Genomic DNA, 22,309 nt, shown 5'->3' with positions numbered 1-22,309 from the left:
TCTTGTAGTCCCATTTACAATATATTGCCTGACTCTTTGAAATATAAAGAGCAAAGGAATCTAAAAGTACCTAAAAGTGACTATTGAAAGTTAGATATGTACTGTTACAGTTTTAAACATATAGTTGGATCATCATCTGTGATTGTACCCTACAAACACTGAACCTGTGAATGCAGCACATTTTCTTGACACTTTATCTGGGACAGTGCTGTAGCTGCTGTAGTTAAAGCAGTGTGTTGGCATTACGCCGACCTATAGTGACCTTGTCCCTAATTTCACACCTCTGCCTACCCTGTTAGGAAACAGAAGATCCAATTAATGGTAGCCAACTGAAAATCAATAGGGAGCCCATGAGATTTTCATGTAGCTGATGGATGCTAACTGATGTACCAAGCTTTTACCAACAGAGACGTCATTGTCAGGACCTGTCAGAATAACTTACTTAAATTACTCCACTCAGCTAACAAAACACATCTTCTAAATGTCCTTACAAGAAATAAAATAGTCAAGCATCTGGAATAATTGATCACAAGTGGTTTAATTGGTCCAAACACAGTTAGTAGATACTGTTTAAAGGTGGCAAATAGTGACATGATCCATCTTAGACTGTCAAGAGTAATACATGAAGACAGCTGAATCAACCTGAGCCATTTAGAGCTAAACTTATTCATTTCTATAATAGACTGTTAAATTAGTTTGACTTGGCATCACTTAAAGCTAATTTAAATCATACAGCTTGCATGAAATGTCATTAGACGTTAGATGTCTCCATTTTTGGGCCATATTTTTATTTGTACTATAATATGTAATAATACAACTATAATATCAAATAATGCTATAATATAGCATGTATTTACCTCCAGCTCCTCTGTGATGCAATAGTATGCATCCAGTATATCATTGTTGAGATATAATTTGTCATTAAAGCATGGTGATCTTTGTGCAGCACTCTACTGGCTTCCCCACCCCCGCCACTTCATTACCCAATCACCACAATCAGGGTTTAGTTAAAACCCCCTAATGAACTGTCAAAACACAACCTGGTCACAGACACTGAGAGGCAGCATTATTAAATGATGCCTTAGAAATTATAATTTGGCCATTTCAGACCAGTGGGGGTCAGCAGTTGTGTTTTTCAGCAGGGGGCTGTCAGTCTTAGATTATCGTTTATAATTACTCCATTATTTGTAGTGGGGGTTCTATAATCGTTCTTTTGTTACCTTATCCCCATTTCCACAGCTAATTGAAGACTCTGTATGTATTTATGTGTCAGGATGCATTTTTATAAGAATATAATAATGATCTATAGTCCTCCAGAGCAAGAGTAAAACACTCATGCAAGAAGGAGAGCAGGTATTTTACAGCAGAAGGAAAGTGGGTGAGAATATAGCTGGAAGATTATATCATGTTCAGCAAATCCCCACATGACCTGACTGGGTTATAAATGGAATATGTAGAAAGATGGCTGCTTTTATAGAGTCGGAGATGCTAATCGACTTCTGGATCACCATGATTCAGTGCGGCCTGGTCCAAAGAGCAGAAAGTTTTTTACTTTTTATGCCTTCATTGTATTCCACATAAAGCTGTCAAAGGGGTATTTTAGTTCAGTTGACTGACTAAAAGCTTTTGTTAAAATATGCAGTATATATTAATTATTCATTTAAAACATTGAGGGGATATTTAGACACAAGTTAAGATGAGAAAAGGAATGAGGAATTTGAGGAAGACATGCAAGTTCCATTGTAGAAATGTGTGCAATGTCCAATTTTAAATTTGAAGTCAGTTAAGGATATGATTTAAGGTTTTTCTCCTATTTTTGTTACAGAAGTTGAAAAAAGTAATGATTACCCTTCATTCAGCATACTTTATTCTGCTGTGGCTAAAATGATAGGTTGAACTATGCCATAGGACAACAAATCTTCCAACTGAGCCAGGATGAACATTGTGTTTACATATTTCTCATAGCTGCCTGGTATCAGTTTTAAACTGCCATTTAGAAAACCTATAGTAGTCTGTAGGTGCAAATTGCATAAAGCAGTTGTCATTGTCAATCTTTCCAACTCATGGAAGAAAGAAGTGTGATCTCTCTGAAGGCTAATGAGCTTGTTGACTGTGTGGTCCTCTGTGACCCACACTCTCAACACCTGTCTGGAAACCATATGGCTGCCTCTAATGATGATTTGCACACCATGAGTTTCAACTGGAGCTACAAAGTGATACGAAACCCTTATCTCTTAAATCACTCCACTGAATACAGATAATTTTCCGGTCACTTTATTTGTTGAGCACATTTAAAAACAACAGACACTGACCAAAGTGCTCAACAGAGAGGTAATATTGATAATCATAAATAAGATAGACAGTCAGATAAAGTTACATCACAAACAGCATTACACAAACAACAAATAAAATAGAAACATAGGCTGTAAAAGCCAGAGTGTGGTCAGACATGACTTCCTGAAGATAATTAGAAGGCTAAAGAGAGTAGATGGGTCTTTAGACTGGTTTATAGACAGTGATCGTTCCCTGTGGTCATGAAGCTAAGGCCAGGCAAAACAGTCAAAGATTCTTTGTGGTCTTTTGTTCAATGTTATACCACAAAAGTATAGTCTTAATTTGTAACACAGCAGTGGTACTGTGATGATGCCATGTGTGTATTTGCTTCCTCTGCATTAGCTTGGAATTTTGGTATCTTAACCTCACATAGTTTTATTCCCGTGGCTGCCAAATCCGTCAATGAAAACAGTTATTTTGGAGTCATCAGCAATGCCTGGTTAAACTGTTTGACTCAGGAGAATGTGCAAGGGTTTGCAAGCATGTTTCAGCATTGACATCATGCTTGATTATATATAGATTGCTGCTGTTCACACAATGTATACCTTTACCTCAAGTAATCCAGCTAGCAGGGGCATTTCCTGCCTTGTGAAATAACCCACATGTAAGAGTACTTAACACTGTCAGCAGTGGTTCTGTAGCCTGTAAATAAAGGTTTTGCTGCCTTGTCAACATGCCACTTCCCTTGCTGTGGTGGCATAACTGACAAAAATTCAGAGAGAGCGCTTTTATACTACTCAAAGCTGCTCCATAACAAGTACAGTTGGTGGGTTTCCTCACACAAACCAAACACATGCGGGGTTAAGTGAATTGAAGAGTAGGTATGAATGTGTTAATCTGACTGTTAGTTCTGCATTAAAGAGGTGACGCACTGATACCAGCCTTGCAGGTCACCACTGACCCAGTTCATACCTGTGGGAGAACAGAAAGTGGAACAGTGCGTCTGTGTAGAAGACCAGATTTTACCCTCACTTTGCCTGTAATATTTCCCAATAAATCATAAATCTCCAAGAGGACAAGAGGTAGAGTCTTTAAATTGTGAGTTGGGCCGGACCGATACCAGATTTTTGGGGCCGATACCGATTTGACATTCGTCAAATGTGGTTATCAAACAATTGTGACAAAGATATCTAGTGGAGGCATGATATTTTACTGTTCAACAATAAGCTTTATTGTATAAAATGACATCAATGTACTGAAACAATACACTTCACTGTTTAATAATTATAAATAGGTATAAAAAATGCATATGTATATTAAACAAAATAATAAAACCAAAGCTCAAAATACACACAAAATGCTGCCAATGTAACTTGTGTAAAATAATAAGACAACATCAGCTGATAATATCGACTGACTGATACAGTATATCACTTGGGCTCAAATTGTGAGTTATTGTTCTGCTCTTTGATGATGAAACATGATGACAAGCATAGCATCTGCTGTGTTAGACTGGCATTTATAAGGGAGGCTCCGGATCCATTCAATATTTGTTTTTCAGCACATTTTTAAACATTTCATTTTAACATTCCAGATAATAAGACACATTTTTTTGTCAGATGTACTCCTCTTGCAGATTCTACATAGCTCCTTTTAGCCACACGGTTCTGCCTTGTTTTATTAGTCATATATGTTATGACTTAGTGAATAATTGATAGAGGAGTGTGAGGGTAATCTCTGGTCTCTCACCATATCCCAGCCCAAACATCACTGTCTGGCTGTCTGGCTGCAAGGGGGTACAGACTGTCTCTAAGGAACAGGGCTCAGACAATGTGTCCGCTGTCGCATCCACTTGAAGTCCCTTCCTCACCATACTGTATTGTATGATGTACAGAATATACCCTGTAGATCTGATGTTTTGGCATCTATTCCACTGTGTAAAAATCTGAGATGTGACAAAGGCTCGGAAGCACTTTCAAAGCACTGTCAAAAGTGAAAATAGAAATGCTCTTTACCACTGTAGCTGCTCTTTAGTATGTATTCACCATCGTATTGTAAGAATATCATTTGCTCACATGGCAGCAACAAGGAAATACATATGTTGTTACTTGTTGTTACATATGTTTTACTATATCATAGTCATTCTTATGGAAAAACTCAAATCCAGCTTTCATTATCTGTTTCTACCCATTCTTACCCATCACATTTTCTCCTTCACCATTAATCACCAAATGGGAAACGTTTAAAATGCCCATTGATTGTTGTCCATTTTCCTCTCATCACCATACATCCTGCTGGTATTTTAATAAAATTTAAATGATCACACTTAATTCATTGTGAGAACAAAGGCAGAGATTTTTGTGATCATTTTAAATTTAAAAATGGTCATCTTGAAGAGTTTTAGAATTCTAGAGGTGGGGAGTGGCCAACGTTCAATACTGTGTATATACAAACACCAACCGACTGCATAGTATACCCTTTAAATGTTTTTGCAGTTATATAGTGGTGTATATTTAGTGTCATCTGTTGTTGGGGGTAGCATTTCTTTATTCACCTGTTTTGCAGCTGCAGGGTTTGCCTTCTTAGAGATTTATGCTCAGACTTTAAATCACACAGAAGGTGTCTTGTCCTCCTCACGGTCATATTCACCGGCCTGCATCCAGACTCTATGTATTCGCCATTCTCCAAAAGCTCTCTGCTGTCTGACATTCGGTCGCAGGCAGGATTAAACCTATAATTACCTGTTTTCCCTCTCACAATAGGAAATACTTTTTCGCCTGGAGGAGCAAAGGGAGACTCATTTCTTTGAACCACTGAATGTCAAGAAAGGTCACTTGGGCCTTTTATTACTAAAGTGCCTCTACCAGAGGTACATTTATTGAATGTGACTAGTAAAGGGCTTTTTGTTTTGGTGGAGCACTGTTATAACGCTCAGACATTTCAGTAGCGCTACAGTGTTGTGAGACACTTATTGACTATCTTGACCCTCTGCTGTCCTTTCCGAGACTGTGCGTGTGTGTGTGTGTGTGTGTGTGTGTGTGTGTGTGTGTGTGTGTGTGTGTGTGCGTGTGTGTGTGTGTGTTTTGTTAATGGTTCTGTCTGGAGACCAACATCCAAGCTTGCTCCATTGCTCCGCCCCATGTTCTTCTGAATATGTTGAATAAATCTGCCTCATGGCTAAGCGTACTTCTCGATCATGATATCAGCATGATCTGTATAGAGGAATATTATTTATTTACATTAGTATGCCTCTGTAAATAACAAGGATTTAGCATATTGGCACAGGACTGATGATAACAAAGACGGGAATTCCCAAATTGTTTCCACACTGGAAAGATCCGGGGAAATTTTTCAGTTCTTTATCGGTGAGCTCTGGGTGATGAGATGCTGGCCGGGGGGAAACTGCAGTGATGACAATGACAGAGTAGGGGGAGTGATTTTTGGCAACATCAATAGTGGCGACAAGGTTCTTTGTGGGGCTGGTTGGACGCATTTTTTCAATTAATTTTAGACACTTCCATTTTTGGCTGAGTGTATTGGAGCTTGCGGGGGTCAGCCCAATCTGTAGAATGAAAATGGCCAAATGTCTAACGCATATTTGTCATTTGCTTACTTTGATTGTTTGCATCAAGCCTTCAGTCAACAAAGGCTGTATCTTTTTAATCCACTACACATAGGCCACCAAAATATCTAAGTGCTTTGCTATTCCATTGTGGTTTTGTTCTTATGTTGCCTCTTTTCCCTATAATGATGACTGATGTGGCTTTAAATATCCAATGAAGCCATCTGTAAGTGTGTCTATTGTGCTAGACCACATAGTAAGTTGTTGCTGGGGTGATAGCGGGGGGTCGAGGGGCTTGTTTGCATATATGCAATTTTCCATGACAGGATTAAGGGTTATGTTCATCCAAAGCTCTCAGGGTGTGGCCTGTGGAGCACGGGGGGAGAAACAAATCATCTCCACTACATTCTGTCTTCTTTCCATTTTATGCTGACACTGCACTAAATGGAATAATTTGGCGACCCCCCTCTTCTGTCCATCTTTTGACTTTTAAAAGGCCAGATGTTCCCTGCATGTTTAACACATTATTAAGCCCTTCGAGGCTCGGGAGATTGTGACATTTTTGACATTTGCCAACAATGAAATGATGAGGCAGCCATGCTAGTATGGATTTTAATTACTGTGTCATCATTAGCTTGTAAGAAAGAAGCTTGAGACAGCTCCAAGCTGCAATAAAGACCACATCTGAAGGCTGATGGTGTGCTGTCATAATTATCAACTTGCATACAATTACCAAGCATTACAGATGCTAAAACATAGCTACCGTGCCTTCATTTGCATCAAGTGTAAAATCACTACTGGTGTAACAGATTCCCATTGCTTCATGATGATACACCATAACTTCTGAAGACATCATGACTTCTAGAGTCTATTGGTTGGATATCCCTGAATGTAAATTGGATAATTCATACCACATATAGGTTATTTGCTGAAATGTATGCACATCTTCTATTCTAAACATATGGAAGGGAGAAGGCACTAACAAGCATTTCCAGACAGTGCATTTTATTCTTGCACAACCTCACCCAGAGGACGCTTGCATGAGGGGTGGTAGAGGTAGATGGCTAGAAGCCTGAGGGGGAGTAAAGGGGTGTCTCGTGTTGGTTCTTTGTTCTCTAACGCCCTAATCTGTCACCGTCAGGTACCCCTGGGGAGATGAGTTGTGATAAATACAGGAGGGGGTTTGAGAGGACACTTAAGAGGGCTTCTTCATGACTTATATATGAGTGTAGGGAGAAAGCTGCTGTTAATATAATACCTCGGGCCACAAACTGCTTTTTCATGTGCTTTGTGGTTCTTTCCTTGTGTAGTTTTAAAGACTTATTCAGACCATTGTAGACTTCTGCCTCCCTATTTCTCAACCGTAAGAAAATGTTGCAGTGCCACAGATCTCAAATTATTTCAAGCATTGCTATGAATTAGGTGGATATTGCTAGTTTGACCATTGTAATACAGTAGTAGTACAAAACACAAGCTTGGAAAGGGTAGTTGGAAATAGTATAGTGAAATAATATGGAGTAGAGCATTGGAGACAAACATTTCTGAGCATCCTTTTTAACAGGATTTGGCTAATTCATATGCCAGTGCACTGACAGGCAGTAGTGTGTGTTGGGGTTGGGGCAATGGTAATGGACGATGGTATCGCCCATTGCTGATGGCAGTCAGTCATCGACCACTAAGCCTCGAGAGTGTAGTTAGTTGTAATCAACTAAACCCGGTTCATTCTGTCTCCTTTTTTCTGCTCACACACACACACACACACTCAGCCCCGCCCATGGGGAAGTTCCAGCCTCCCTAATGTCATTGTCCATTGCAGTGTTGTCGGACGTCGTCATATGTTAATACTGTAACACAACTACAGGTGTAAGAGATCAAAAACAATTCTTTTACTTTTGAGAATGTTTGACGGGAGAGCAGTTTGAAAAACCTCACTGGAAAACCACTGATGTTGTAAGAGACTGATAAAGACAGTCATTGATTTGCCTTTAAATTGTAACACCTCACCGATATTGTGAAGTCCATTAGTATCCACTTCAGTGGAAGAGCAGCTATTCCCAGTCTGTGTATAGATTGTCTGTTTCATGCCTCTGCTGCTAATCAATACCTCCAATATGCGGTCACAACAAACCATCCATACGTCTTCCTGTAGACGCTGATCTACTGCACATGTATGAAATGCAGACTCCTGAAAGTACTATAAACATAACTGCTACACATCCATGGTATCCCCAGCTGTCTGTGTATGCATCCGCTTGGAAGTACATTCAGGGTTTTAGACTGTGTTGAGGAGTCATTTCCCTGACTGTGTGATGTTAGAGGATGTGTGTTTGGGAGGAGACCTTTCCTCTTCACTTATTGCCAAGAACAGACAAGGCCTGAATTAAATAATGCACATTTTCAGATTCAGCAGACTGCTTCCTTCATGCCAATCCTCTGAACGACTGCTGAATGAAGTCCAGCAGTAAGCACTTGCAGATTGTGCACTGTGCTTTTATAAAGCTGAAACTGTAGTTTTCTGAAAACCTCGAGTAAATAAACGTAGGGATGATTGTAACCTGACACCAGACACTGTCACATTTATTTGACAGGCTGCCTCCAGTATTAGTAGTACTAAGAAACAGTTGCTACTGTATATTATCCAGTTTTCCATCCAGACATTGCCAACCATAAGCTTTGTGCTGTTTTTGTGGAAATGGTAGAAGAGCACTGGCAACCAACCAAACCAGTGTAAGTAATGGTTTTCATATTTTTCAAGCCCCTGTCCACCATTGGTATTATTACTGGTGAATTGATGCATTTCTTTAGTAGTAGACCCTGTAATTGCAGTAATACAAACGCTATAGACTTTGGCTGAAATCAGATTTGAGCTTTAATAATGCCCGATTCAATCATTACGTTCAACAAAGAATGAACAATGGCAAAGCGTGTGTTTGTGTGTGCCATGTGTCCATGTCTGTGTCTTTGTCTCGCAGTCTCCTTAGAGGCTTATAGTGGGGGATTTCTGGCTGTCAGCTAAAAATGCTGATGTTGGTGTTTCTGTGAAACCAGACTGTAGACATTTCCATACGCCATACAAAAGCTAGCGGAGGATCCCAGACAAAAGGAAAATCTGGTTGTGTCACCTTATGAATATTTAAGAATGAGCTCCCATACAACTAATGATCTTTTCTAAACGTTGTTGATCCTGCAGTTGTATTTTTTTGCTTTTTATCTTAAAATATATACCATTTAATGAGGCAAACATCTATTCCCAACATTGTTGTTTTTTTGTTGTTGTTGTTGTTGTTTGGTTTTGAGTTATTTGTCAAACAGTAAGAAGCCCCACGAATCTTCCTTTTAATACCTTTCCTACTGTGATACACAAAATAATGCAAAATCTACTGGAGATAACCAGCATAAACCAGGAATAATATGACTATGAAAGGAACCACTTAAATAACACAAACCACTGAAAGTTACCTTTAGTAGTGGAAACACTTTGAAGCCATGATTTAGAAGTTTTGATGTAATGTAGTAGTTTCTAGGCTACAAGAGCTATGTTCTGTGTGTTGTGCTTGTTTTTATAGCACCACTAGAGTAATAGAAAAAAACATAATTTGTAGTTAATGACTTGCTTATTTGATTCTGAACTTAACTTATCACATACTGATATTGAGCAGCTGCCCAAGCTCTAAGTAAGACTTACACAAAGGGAGTCATATGATGTTTTCAATAGACTGGGTTCTCCCTGTTATTTTTTTGTGTCTGTGTTGCTCCTCTACTTCAGAGTTTGCAATGAAATGCCCAAAAAAGGGATGAATTCCCCCAAAGCCCTAAACCACTTTGATTTGGACCCTTAGAGGCATATGAAACGAGCAACTGACCCAGATAATCAAGAGTCAGTATCGTCTGCCCTCGTTATGAAGTCTCAGTCTCGTCAGTGTCAGCTTGTTGTTAGCAATATAAGTAATGCATGTGGATAATTAGTAGGAAGTCACTCAGGATGTTTCTCTTTAATGTGTTTATTTTTGTATTTAACTCAGGTTAGGTTGTTTTGCCTGGCAGTAAAATCTTATAAAAGAAATCAAAGTGACTCTGCATGGCTCAGATCGCTGCTCTAAAGTCAGTACCATATGTTGGTGCTGGAACTACCTGCTGTGTTCCTAAATTGTGACAGCCATGTGATGGTAGGGTTTGTCCTTTAGAGGGTATACTTAGAGTTAGGCCCTGCTCACACCTGGCAATAACATGCATCTTGGGTGATCCGATCACAAGTGGACAGCTCAAAGTACGTCACTTCACACCTGGCAATAGAATGTGTCACTATATGCACCTCAAGTGACCACTTGTGATCGGATTTCACTTTCCTGCTCTATATGCAAGTAAACACGTACATCATTCCCACTTCAAAGACCAAATGTGTTGCAGGAGGCAGCAATGCATTTCCATGCCTGTTGCCCAGGAATTAAAACATTTTTGAAAGAGAATCCACTTTGCCTTTTGTTGTTCCACACTATAATATGATGCAGTTGGTGCGTAAATGAATACATACTTTTGCTTGCAGAGGACGTCAGTAGGGCTGGGTGATATGACCATATACCATGATACCTATCCCTATATAGCAAATCTTAATACAACGAATAAAGAGCTGGAAGAATTACATTGCATTGATTTCTTGCAGATCAATTGCTTAAGATGAGCGTCAGTGAATGCATGGTCGTTCAAGACAGTTTTTGATTGTTTTTTACAAAGTGAGAGACATGCAATATTGTGAGCTCGCACATCGTTAAAACAACCATTCAGATATCATAGTAAGATGATATATATGGCACACTCCTGGTAGGCAGTGGTTCAGTGTGGCCTACTACACAATTGTGTTCATACTGTTGAAATAATGTGGCCATATGTGGCCCAGACCACCTCTGAAACGGTTTGAGTTATCGGACCTCAATGCGTCTACAATGTGTCTCTGGTGCATTCAGACCTGTCCTTAGAGTTGTCCACTTGTGATTGCATCACCAGACGCATTTTAATACCATGTGTGAACAGAGCCTAAGTGTAGTTACTTTCAGCATTGGGTCAGTTATCTGGATTGAGTGGTGTTTTTTTCTACACACACAGGTCCCCATTACAAATTCTGTCAGTGTTTCTGACAGACGATAGCGCATTATGTGTTGAAAGGGTCTTTTGTCTGAAAAACTGTTAAATACATCTGAAAATATGACTTTCTTCATAGTAATCTGAAAAGCCCAAAGAGATCCTTCTTCAAAACACCAGAAAAGCTGATAAAAAGCTGATGTGGGTAACACAGAGGTTATTCTCAGCATAAAATATTTCACACACCAGCAATCAGTAAAGGCGTTAAACTCTTATCCACTCTGCTTTTATCTGCTGTGTTGCAATAGAGATCACACAGCAAAATCAGTCCAGCAGGGGTATGGTAGGAATGGACAATTTTAGCGTGAGTGAGGACACATCCTCGTTCAGACAAATGAAGCTTGACATTTGAGATAAATTCTAGTTATGAATGCAACCCAAAAATTACAAACAGATAGAACAGATAGAATAATTAGTTTTGCTTATCAGTAGTGATTGCATTTTTTAAAACACAATGAGACGTTTTTGGTTTAAAAAGTTGAAAACTATGGTACATAATGAGGTCGTTTAGACCCTGCAGGCTGTTGACAGTATTATTATGGTGCCTGTCAATGTGTGTTTTATAATCAAGACTCCCGTCAGTTATCTCCCTGTATTCACAATTATTGGAGACAGATTCAAACAGAGCATAGGGAGATGGCTCCATTAGGCCAGTCTGCCGTGCCCAAGGCTCAGACTCTCCTGACAGACGTTTGTGCAGAGACCCTTGCCCTCCTGCCACTGAGTTACAGCTGCCTCGCTTACTGAGCCAGGCCCACGTGAAAACAGCACCGTTGTGAGAGAGGAAACCTGACTGAATGCTAATACTTTGGCCTTGCGTAGACCTTGCCACCTGCAGTCCTTTTTTGAGGCAGCAAAAGCAGCGTGTTTTCAGTCTGTAAGAAGCCGGCATTACCTCATGCCTATAGAAAACCCGCCGGTGTATTTCAGTATGATTCCCAGGGAACAATCACGAGACGTGGACCGACTCCAAGATCATTAGAATCAGAATGGAGGCAGGCGGAGGCTGAGTTCCCTTTGGCTGGCCTTCCTTTGAGGTGATTGATTGGGCTTCAGCATCTTCATCCTGAGAGGAAGACCGGGACATTGGGACCAGCTGACTGCCGTAACTGATGGCAAAATAAATCTCAAGGACAAAAAGGTTCTGCTGAACTCTTTGAGCTATTAAAGAATCTGTCCTGTATAAAGCTTGTTTTCCTTTTTTTCCAGTAGCATCTCTTCAGCTTCAGTCCAAAAAAGTTATTTAGGCTGCAACGGTTTCTGTCCTTTGCTATTGTCTTATTGTGACATACTTTTATCATAGCGTCCTGTGGTGTACCTCTCCCTAACAATGTTATGGCAAAAATGTGACATCCACCATCCTCAGAAGAGTTGCATTATGAAGTCCTGTTTGAAGTTTTTACTATATTTCTGCCACTCATGTAACAGGACTTGCTGTAGTTCTACATTTCTATTTCTTACCTTTACCTAAAAGAGTGCAGAATATCTCCATTTTCAAGCACAGACACAGGATGGTCAATTGCTCAATGGTTTCCTGTCTTCAAAAGAAAAACATGCTTTATCCCAACATAAAAAAAACATTTTTTTATCTTCAGATTCTATGCCAGTTGTTCCACAGGAGATTTACTGCTGCAGCTTCATGTTGAAAAATTACACTGGTATTCAAACATTCCTGTTTAGTATATGCAGTTTTAAGGATTTTCCAGATATTCCTACTCGGAGCATCTGAACAAATGTAATAGCAGAATAACTCTCATACCTCTATAACATCACAGGGCAAGAGATAAATCAAACCATGACAGTTGAATAAGCAGTGTCCCAGTGTCCATGAAACATTCATGTATCATCAACCAAGCAAATAGTCCAGTCATGAAGTGCTGGTCGTAGGCTTTTCTGTTCTCTTATGTGTCCTAATACATCATGTGGCGTGAATGAGGAGATTCTCATACACTGTGTTATAGGGTCAGGGTGTTTTGTCTGTGAGCATGTTCACCATTTGATAAACTGGTGACCTAACCACAGCGATTTCCTGTCTTTAACCTCAAATCCGGCTTGTTGGCCTTTTCAGGAAGAAGAATGAACGAAGAATGAATGTTTGGAGAGTGCCAATTTTTCAGTTTGTAAAAATAATACCAAAAACATTTGAGTACGCTCTAGGGCATTTGTTTCTACAGCATTCAAGCAGCTCTCTTACTTGTTCTAACTATTGATTTTACTTCACAATCTTTATGTAAAAGGGTCTAATAGTTTCAGTAGTTTTCTTGGTGCTGTCATGCAGCAGAATAATTAGATGATATTTAGTTTTACATTGTTTTAGCCGGTGCAGAGTGGTGCCCAAAGAGGACATTCAAGTTTAAGGGGAATGTACTCGCAGACCCTGTATTGATTATAAATGTCGCCCATGAAGCATCTTTTCTTGCCTACAGTGACAAGCAGTGATCACATCTTTGCTTCGACTGCAGGGTTTTCACAACTAATCTAAACGGTATTGGAAATTCACTATAATGTGCACAGTGGGACTGGCTATCACTTTATAGCTGCAAAGGCTCTGTTGGGTCTCTCAACTATCTCAAAGTCATGCCAGTTTGATACGAAGGATTTCATATATATATATACGTTTTTTTGTTGTTACTTCAGTTTTTTACAGTCATTTTCCTCATGAGATAATGTAACTAGTTTGTATGGTCTTACCCTGAAAACATATGGTATTTCTGGCGCTACTTTGTAACCCATTAGCTGCATATTCAGAGAGGATGTCCAATGTCATTATAACAATAATATTGGAGGATGACCACATATGGATGGAGCCTCAGCTGTTGGGTGAGTGAACATTTGGTCATTAGTGTTGAGCTAATAACAGGTACTGTACAGTAGTATTAAAACCCCTCCAGAGAGCCATCATATCACTCATCCTCTGCAGTTACCAAGACAACATAATCTCACAAGATGATGGTCACAGGATTTTTTAAACCACACCATATTATCAGAATGTTCAATAGAGTTTGATACAGTCTTTGTGCTGTTACAAAAGTATCATTGTGGCAAAAGGGTTATTTCAGGTTAGTAATGAGATCCCTGGAGTATCATGGAAACATAATTAGACACATTTGAACAGATTTGCTGGTGATTCACATGTGGAGCCATCTGTGTGCTTTTGTCATGCTGAGATATGTAGTCTACCACAGTTTAGTCTTGCACTTGGAGACACTCTTTCCTCATTCATTTATTCATCTGTGTGTGTGTGTGTGTGTGTGCTGCAGTAGAGATATACAAGCTGCCTCACAGTCAGCAGTCAAGAGTTCAGCTGACCACAGGTTATACAGGCAGTTTTTATTTTGTCAACGGTTAATTGCTTTCTCATCATACATTAGCAGCTAAAGTCAGTGTAGGTGACTGTTCTGTCAAATGTGTTTTACACTGAGGACAACCCCCCCCCCCCTCCACTTACCTCCATTATATCTGTTCACCCCGTCTGCCCATCTGCTCTCACTGTAGCATTGCCTTCATGTGTGCCAGGTCTACTGTCAGCTCTTACCCCTGAGCCCCAGGTTTCATTTAGAGCATCACTGACACAGAGGAAGGGTGGCATCGTTTCCATGCAAACTACGGACCAATCTGAGCTCTCCTCCACATGAACGATAAACGCTCTGACAGTCTTGATCACCATATTGACTGTCTGTTACATTGACTAGCTGCCACATCCACCGCTGCTTTGTCCTGCTGTCCCTTCACTAGGAGCACACAAAATAACAAACTCATTTTTCTAACACTTACATAAAATGATTTTAAAACTTTATTATGCATACATAGTAGCAATCTTTGAATATGTTGTGTGTTTGGAAGGATCTTCAATATGCATTTTTAATTCTTTCTCTGTAAATAAACAACTATTGTCACAGTGTATCACACTAAAGGTGCAGATTGCATACATGGCAGAGCCGAAGCCTAGGGCGAATCATCAATTAGACTTATATGGCTACTCTATTAACATGGTAACACTTTGGACTTGTGGTTACTTTTAGAGCATCAGAGAAGTAGAAGTAAGCTAAAGGTTCCACTGTTGTCAAAGTAACAATCTGAAGCACACAGCCACAAAACTAAAGTGACATTGGGTAAATCCACCAGATGTTTCTTTAAGGAACAGCCAAAGCTAGGAGACCTGGAGATGACATTTAGTTGGTGTTCCTGTCAAATTTGATAGTTTGAGAAGATCTACAGGAAAGAATTGGAGCAATAAAGGCCTATCTAATGGCTTGACCCCACCGGGTGCATCTGTGTCGTGTTCCATCTCCAACATGGCTGCCATAGCTGATTGTGACCACCAATGCTTGTGATTTCACTAGATGTGCCATAGTACCTTTCAGAAGCATCCCAGAAGTGGCTCTCTGCTCTGCCCCAGGAAGCATACATGCCCAGTGCAGACTCCCAATCATATGTCAACTATTAACACAATTAAAACAGATACATAAAGAAAGCCTACTTACCCACAGTAGAAGCAGAAAAATCAAGAAAAATGACGAAATCAATAAAATCTACTGCAGCAATTACAGTAGTCCAAAGGCACCAGTTTGGCCTCAACTAGGGTGCTGTATTTATTGAAGTAATAGCACAACTGAATTTAAAAGGTGGATGGCTTGCCCGCAGTCAAAGTGCCCCACTTCTGAATCACCTCTGGTGGGATATAACAGTGTGTGAAGGACGGAACAAAACCATGTCAGAGCTGCCCCAGTGAGATCCTGGCATAAGAGAAATATGCTTTTGCTGGTTCTATAGTACTGAGTACATGGAACTGGCACCATGTGTGTAAATTATATAAACATCAGCTAAAGAGTTATTAAGAGCATGTCATCAAGAAGTGAGTGAGTGAAAAAGTGATGTGGATTGATTACATTTTATAAAAGAACAATATGAGTCAGTAAAAAATGTAAAAACAGAATTAACTGTATGGATCTCCGTTAATCTCTATCTCTCCTTCTCCTCTCTCTGTAGTGCAGTGTGTGTGTGTGCAGAGCTCATCTTCCTCTGTTTGTGTGGTATAATAAGTGTTCAGCACCAGTCACAGGCTGACTGAGTTGGTCTAATGAAAAGCCTATTCAGTGGGCTTTCATCTGTCATCCACTATTAGATAGCTCAGTATAAACATTGGCTGACAGCAAAGGAAGGCTTTTCTGTCACTCAGAGATGACACATGATATGAGACACACTGGAGAACTCATTTCTTTTGTATTGATAAGCATTCACTCCCTGTTTCATAAAAAAAAAAAAAAAAAAGGAAAGAAAAGAAAAGAAAGAAAGCAAAAAAGCAGATACTCCTGTGTGTAAACCCTGCATCTCATTTTACTGTTTGTTTTTCAGAACGGTACTGACTATGGGTTTCTGGCCCGTCAGAATTCTGAACTCTTGCGGGCTCTCGATGATCTGGAGAAGACTTGCACCATACTGAGGGAGGAAAATGGCCTGCTGGTAAGACTAAAAATAAAAGTTTGTCATCTTGACTGAAGGCATCCTAGAAAGTAGGCCAAGTGCACAGAAACTGAGCAAAACATCTACTCTACATGTGCATTGTTTCACTTTAATGCTGCAACTTCTTTTGTTTTTTTGGTTCTGTCATTTATTCAGTTCATAAATAGATAATTATGTTGTCAGTGTGTCGGCCTCTCACCCATCTATATTCTATATTTCCACCGGTGGCACAGGCGGATGATATGAAACAGAGAAGTGTGATGAGCCACCCTGTATAAATTGTTTTCGTGACTCTCGCTTGGCATCGCTGTGTTAGTATTTGCTGCAGGCATTGTGTGATGGTATTTGTTTACCCTGTGTGTTTTAGCGGAAGAGCAGCGCCCCAGAGACGGAGGAGAAGGTCAGGCGACTGAGGAGGAAGAACACAGAGCTGGCTGTTCTCGCTAAGAGGCTGGAGGATAGGGCTCGCAAACTGCAGGAGGCCAACCTCAAAGTGGTATATGACACAAATACCTCTTAACAGTTTCTCAGTGAAGTGCATTGACCCGCCTGTTTGCCCTCACTCTGACCCAAACGCTGGCACTGACTCATTATTGAACACCACCATTCAAATCACCATGATGTCCGGTAATGAGACAAATCGTTCAGCATGTGATGAATAGGAGCTTTGTTGAAAGACAACAGATCAACAACATCACCAAAATGACTACACAAACTTTTTTGATTTAGTTACAAGGATTATAAAAAATTGTAAAACTTTTTTACTCATGATATCTCTTGTGATGTGAAAAAACATTTTCAAACTAAAAATTGAAAACAACAGTCAAGAAAACAACTAGCAATCTTCCTAGTTTAAACACTCACATTCCTCACAAAACATTTCTTCAACACAGTATTTTAAAATATTGATATTTTGGCAAAGATGGACATTGACTTTAACAGTAGTTGTCTTGTTTCAGAGCAGGGCTTGCTAGTTGGGCACCATCTGTACCCCTGCGTAGATGTGCATATCAACGTTTATTTTTATAACAAGGGATGAAAAATTAAATCAGTGTAGAAATATTTTATACAAATGTGGTGACTCACTGGGTGAATCCCCCTGTGTACGCAGCATCATGTCAGAGAGCAAAATGAAAAGGATGAAGAGATGACAAGCAGTTACATAAAATGTGCTTAGAGCATATAGTACTGAAGTATACAGTAGCTTCAGCAAAAATTAAGTCCATATATTAATACTATTTGCTTATGCATTCATTTTTGGCAACTTTTTATTGACAGAATAAATTACGTAATACCTAAGTGTCATCACTTTTGATGAAGACAAAAACTTGTATCTTGCCACAACCCACAACTGCAGGTCAAATGGTCTTTAAATAGGTTGATAAATGTCTTGTGTCTTAATAAATGTAATGTTAGAGTATTCTACTGTTGCACAGTATCTTGTAGTAGTATTTCAAACATGCTTTTGATGAAACAGAAACAGATCTGAAGTGGTAAAGCGCTTGCAGCCAAATTGTGTCCTGGACAGATGAAGTAATCTAAAAAACAATTTAAGGACCACCTACAGTGTCTCTGTCCTAACTCCCACTGTCACTGGCTGCTGTGTATTCTGTGTGCACCTGTTTACCAGAGCGAGGGAGAGACCTCCACCCTCCCCCCTTCACCTCCTGCTGCTCACTGAAGGGCAGAGCAGTGTAGTTTAGGTACAATTACATATACAGAAAGCGAAAAGAAGTTTGAACAGGTCTGTAGCATTTCATGAACGATTGTGTTTGGATTTAATCTAACATAATATGCTTCACTGCTTGGTGTCGCTAGTAGCCAAAGTGAGAGCCATAACCCCTGACAAACACAGTAGTATCCTGTCCCTATCTTACTGGGGGGTGTTTATAATGCTGCCCCCTGTGATATTATATGATTGATCTTCTAAAATAACCACTATCCTCAGCAGGACAGAGCAGGTATGTGCAGTAAATCATTGAGGAACAGTTTCTCTGCACCACCTGCTACTATGTAGAAGTTTACATATTGTAACATACATTCCTATCCAGACTTCTTCTCTAAGATCCTCTGGTGATTAATGCACCACTGATATATTGATATATCTTATATACCTTCTTGTTCTGGTACAGGTGAATTCACCATCACTGATGAGGCCAGGATCAGTGGAACAGTACAAGAGGGCATTTGCTCGTCAACGGGCTCGTGACCTTGCTCAGCACGCCGATGCACTTTTATCTAAGGACAAGGAGATTGCTGCTCTGCAGCAGGAGTGCAGAGAGCTAGAGGAACGGCTGGGCACCACTAAGGTATTAATAACACATTTCTTCAGAAACTTTTTTAACCCCAAATTGAACTGTGGCTATTCATTAGGACTTTTTTCTTATATTGATCAGTGAATAAATGTCTAATCATCATTTATCTTCCAAGTTTTTGCCCTCCTGCTCCAACTAACCCCTCTCATCATCCTCTAGAAGGGCTTACAATGCCGCAAGGTTGCTCTCTGCTGGACAACATGGGTACTGCTCATCCTAACTCCCTCCTAAGCCCGTATTACAAAGGCTGCGTCACTGCTGATGTCTAGATGACAGTGCAGGAATGGGCTGCCTTTCTAAGTGCCTGTTTTTAATTACTGGTCCAGTGACTTAAAAGCTCATTCTCCTGAGTGTGAACATCTGTTGGATTTATTAATGAAGGATTTTACAGGCTGAGCAGTGCATTAATCTAGTGAGAATGTCTGCGGATCCCACGCTCCAACGAAACACATTTTCACCATGTGATGAGAATGTTCAGTTTAAGTTGAAATGGGGGAAAAATAAATATCATATCCAAATCAGAGGACACTGTTATGTTTTACTGCATTTTAGTTATACAATATTATTTGACTGTGCTTATAGGCTGTGTTCATTCATGGGGATTTATTAAATGCTACTTTCATGTGTTTTGCAGTCAGCTCTGAATTTTAAGCAAAACAGGCATGGATGTATATAATTACAGCTGTTATTGACTGAGATCAGTTAATATTTAGGATGCACTTCCAAAAATGTAACATCTAAAATCCAAATAATTAAAATGCTAATGTGTTGAATAGATGATGTCATTGTCTTTGATGCATTTGCATGTGTCTGCGTAGGGTTCCCCCTTTCCATCTGCCAGAGTGGAATTTGAGAAGCTTCTCAGGGAGTCTCAGAAGGAGGTGCTGCGGCTCCAGAGACAGCTGTCAGTCACATCATCCGGACAGCAGCACAACCACAGCCCCGACCCCGGTGGGCCAGAGAGGTGCGAGGAAACAGAGGAGCAGCAAGCGGAGGAAGAGAAGGTAAAGTCACCCCCTTTATACACACAGCACATACACATCACAACTCTACACTGACCCCTGCTGGTTTGAAACAGCTTTAATAAAAGCAAGTGAGCCTCATCTGTGCACACCTGAACTGAAGACATCAAAGCACCTGTTATTTTGTGCTTTTAGCCATGAGATCAAAGCAGCAATAAAAAATGGATGGAAAATTCCCTCCTGCGTGTCTGTTATGTGATTATAAAAAATAAAGCAATATTTTTTTTTAGCTTAAGTCAATGGATAGGTTCAAAAACTGTAACAGTAAACTGCTACTTGTGATAACTAGTTAACTATGTGATCAGGGTGAACAAATACAGACCAGATCACATCTTTACACCTACGAGGGTTGATGGTGTCAGTACCAGTGTAGTGGGGATTATGTGTTTGTTTTGAAAACGGAAAATATAGCCCTAAAACCTTATGTATGTTTATGTTGGCAAGCATGCGGTTTTGCTGCGTTATATAATGGCTTGTCGTTGGACCCGATACTAATCTGCCACAAGCCATAATGAGATGATTCCCTGTCTTGAACTTGGGCCTGATCAAAGATACCAAAGTCACACGCTCTGATCCTCTCTGCATTTAATACTGATCTCCTCAATATTCAATTCTTAGAAGCAGTTATCACCGTCTTCACTGTAGAGGTGATGCTCAGATGTGTCTACCGCTGTTTAAAAGTTTAAAAATGCACATATTTCATGCATAAATGAATATATTACATAATGCAGGATGGGCATTATTTGTAATTGTAAAATGTAATCAACCACATCTGTAACAGAGGGGAAAATGTAATTTCTGTGATGTCGCTTTCAAACGTACATTTTGTATGTGTTCATATCAGTTTAAAGCATGTATTCTATTTATGGATTTTTTTGTGTGTACTGCATGTGAAGTAAATGTGAGTAAATTCTCTGCCTGTGAAGCTCAAATGAGAATGCCGATTGTGGTAATCTCTCGTTTGTGGGACGCACACACATGCACTGACAGTGGCACGCGCACACCCAGAAAGGGGCCATGTTGTGTGAACTCTAATCCCCTCTAACAACAGAATGGTACAGTCCAGTAATCCGCTCTCTGTTGCTGTGGCAGCGGTGAGAGGGTTTTGGGCGGTAGGTAAGACTCCAGCCGCACTAAAGACTTTTCTGTCTCTCCCTGCTCTGGATAACTAGCAGGCCAAGGGAAGCCTTGACGTCGCCACAGATCACACGAAAGGGGTAGGTCACCTTATGAGTTCTGTTGTTTGTGTGTGTTTGTAGGTGTCAGTGGTCCGTCACGGTTCCCCTCGGCTTACCTCCTATGTATCCGCCTGGATGTGAGACCGAAGCCTTGCAGGACTCAAACTTGAGTCTTAATACTGAAAACGAATCAGTGACATGACGAATCAGGAGTGTGAGAGAATTGGCTCAAGGCAGAGGCTGTTGCATTTGTGTTAGATGTTAAAATGAAAAGCTGTTTCTGAAAGATTATGAATACGTTACATGCCCCCGTGTTGGTATTACAATATGACTTGCAGCTAAGGAGATTTTTCTTGTAGGTCTCATAGCTGTTGCTCTTTAATATTCATTTCAGTAAATCCTGTGTTAAATCCCATCCTTGTGTGTGATGGACTGCCACTTTCTTAAAAAATGACAAAGACAGGACATGCATGAGGCCTAGTCAAGGGCAGCCTGTCAGAAACCCAGTTTTATAACAGCCATGTTTTGGAGCTTCCAGAATTCGGACAGATCGACTTAACGACAGGGTGGTAGACCGTTTGATTGGTGGACATCGATATGCTGTGTATTAAAAAGAAAATCAACGGCCAGGCCAATCCATTAAGGTGCTTTTAAAAGAAGTGATCCAGTTACCCGTTTCAGTAGTCTGCAGGGATTACACCAATGTGCTTATGGCATTCAGGGCCTGCTGAATGGGATCTGACCCTGCTTTAGTACGCATGGGCCCAGGGTGTACTTTATCCTTTCGTATACATGGACCACATCAGTGTAAAGTGTACACAATGGCACCTCGTAGTGTGAAGCGGGTAGCAAGTAGAGGTGAGCATATAAGCAAAGACTTTTGTGACACAAGTGAACACAACAGCACTGTGACCTTTTATCAGCTCATGAGGACACACATGGCAGCATCCTCCCATCAGGTTATATACTGATTATGACTCATATCAGTGTCTTTATACTTGAATGATGTTTGTTTGTTGTTTATTATTTATATTATGCAGTCATATATTATTGCAAGTTTTTGTGACTGCCATTATTTTTAGATCAGTTCTGACACGCCCCTCCAGGTTCCAGCAGTTTAGACCAAGATGAACTGAGAGACCAACACGTTTTTATCAAGTATACCAATATCATTTCAAGAAGCTTTAAACTACTTTGAAATAAGTTAATTTCACACATTCTCACACATATGCATTTGCATAAATCAACAAAGTAGAGACAGGAAGGGGCTGTGACCTTTGCTTTCTCAGATCTCAGATTTCTCTCATTTGAACCAGTACTTTGGGTTCTCTGCTGTTACATTACCTTCCATGTGTTATA

General features: G+C 40.1%; 1 protein-coding gene across 1 annotated transcript in view; it reads left to right on the top strand.

Moving 5' to 3' along the window:
* Window positions 1-22,309, top strand: part of LOC128371826 (RIMS-binding protein 2) — a 56,589-nt gene that overhangs the window by 5,496 nt on the left and 28,784 nt on the right. Inside the window, exons 2-5 of the mRNA XM_053332205.1 lie at window positions 16,328-16,435; window positions 16,803-16,931; window positions 18,568-18,744; window positions 19,569-19,754. Coding sequence (XP_053188180.1) covers window positions 16,328-16,435; window positions 16,803-16,931; window positions 18,568-18,744; window positions 19,569-19,754 — 600 coding nt within the window. The remainder of the gene's footprint in view (window positions 1-16,327; window positions 16,436-16,802; window positions 16,932-18,567; window positions 18,745-19,568; window positions 19,755-22,309) is intronic.

The sequence above is a fragment of the Scomber japonicus genome, chromosome 13 (genome assembly GCF_027409825.1).
Source record: "Scomber japonicus isolate fScoJap1 chromosome 13, fScoJap1.pri, whole genome shotgun sequence".
NCBI lineage: Eukaryota > Metazoa > Chordata > Actinopteri > Scombriformes > Scombridae > Scomber > Scomber japonicus.
Note: the sequence above shows the minus strand (reverse complement) of the source record. Positions and strands in the feature narration are given on the sequence as shown.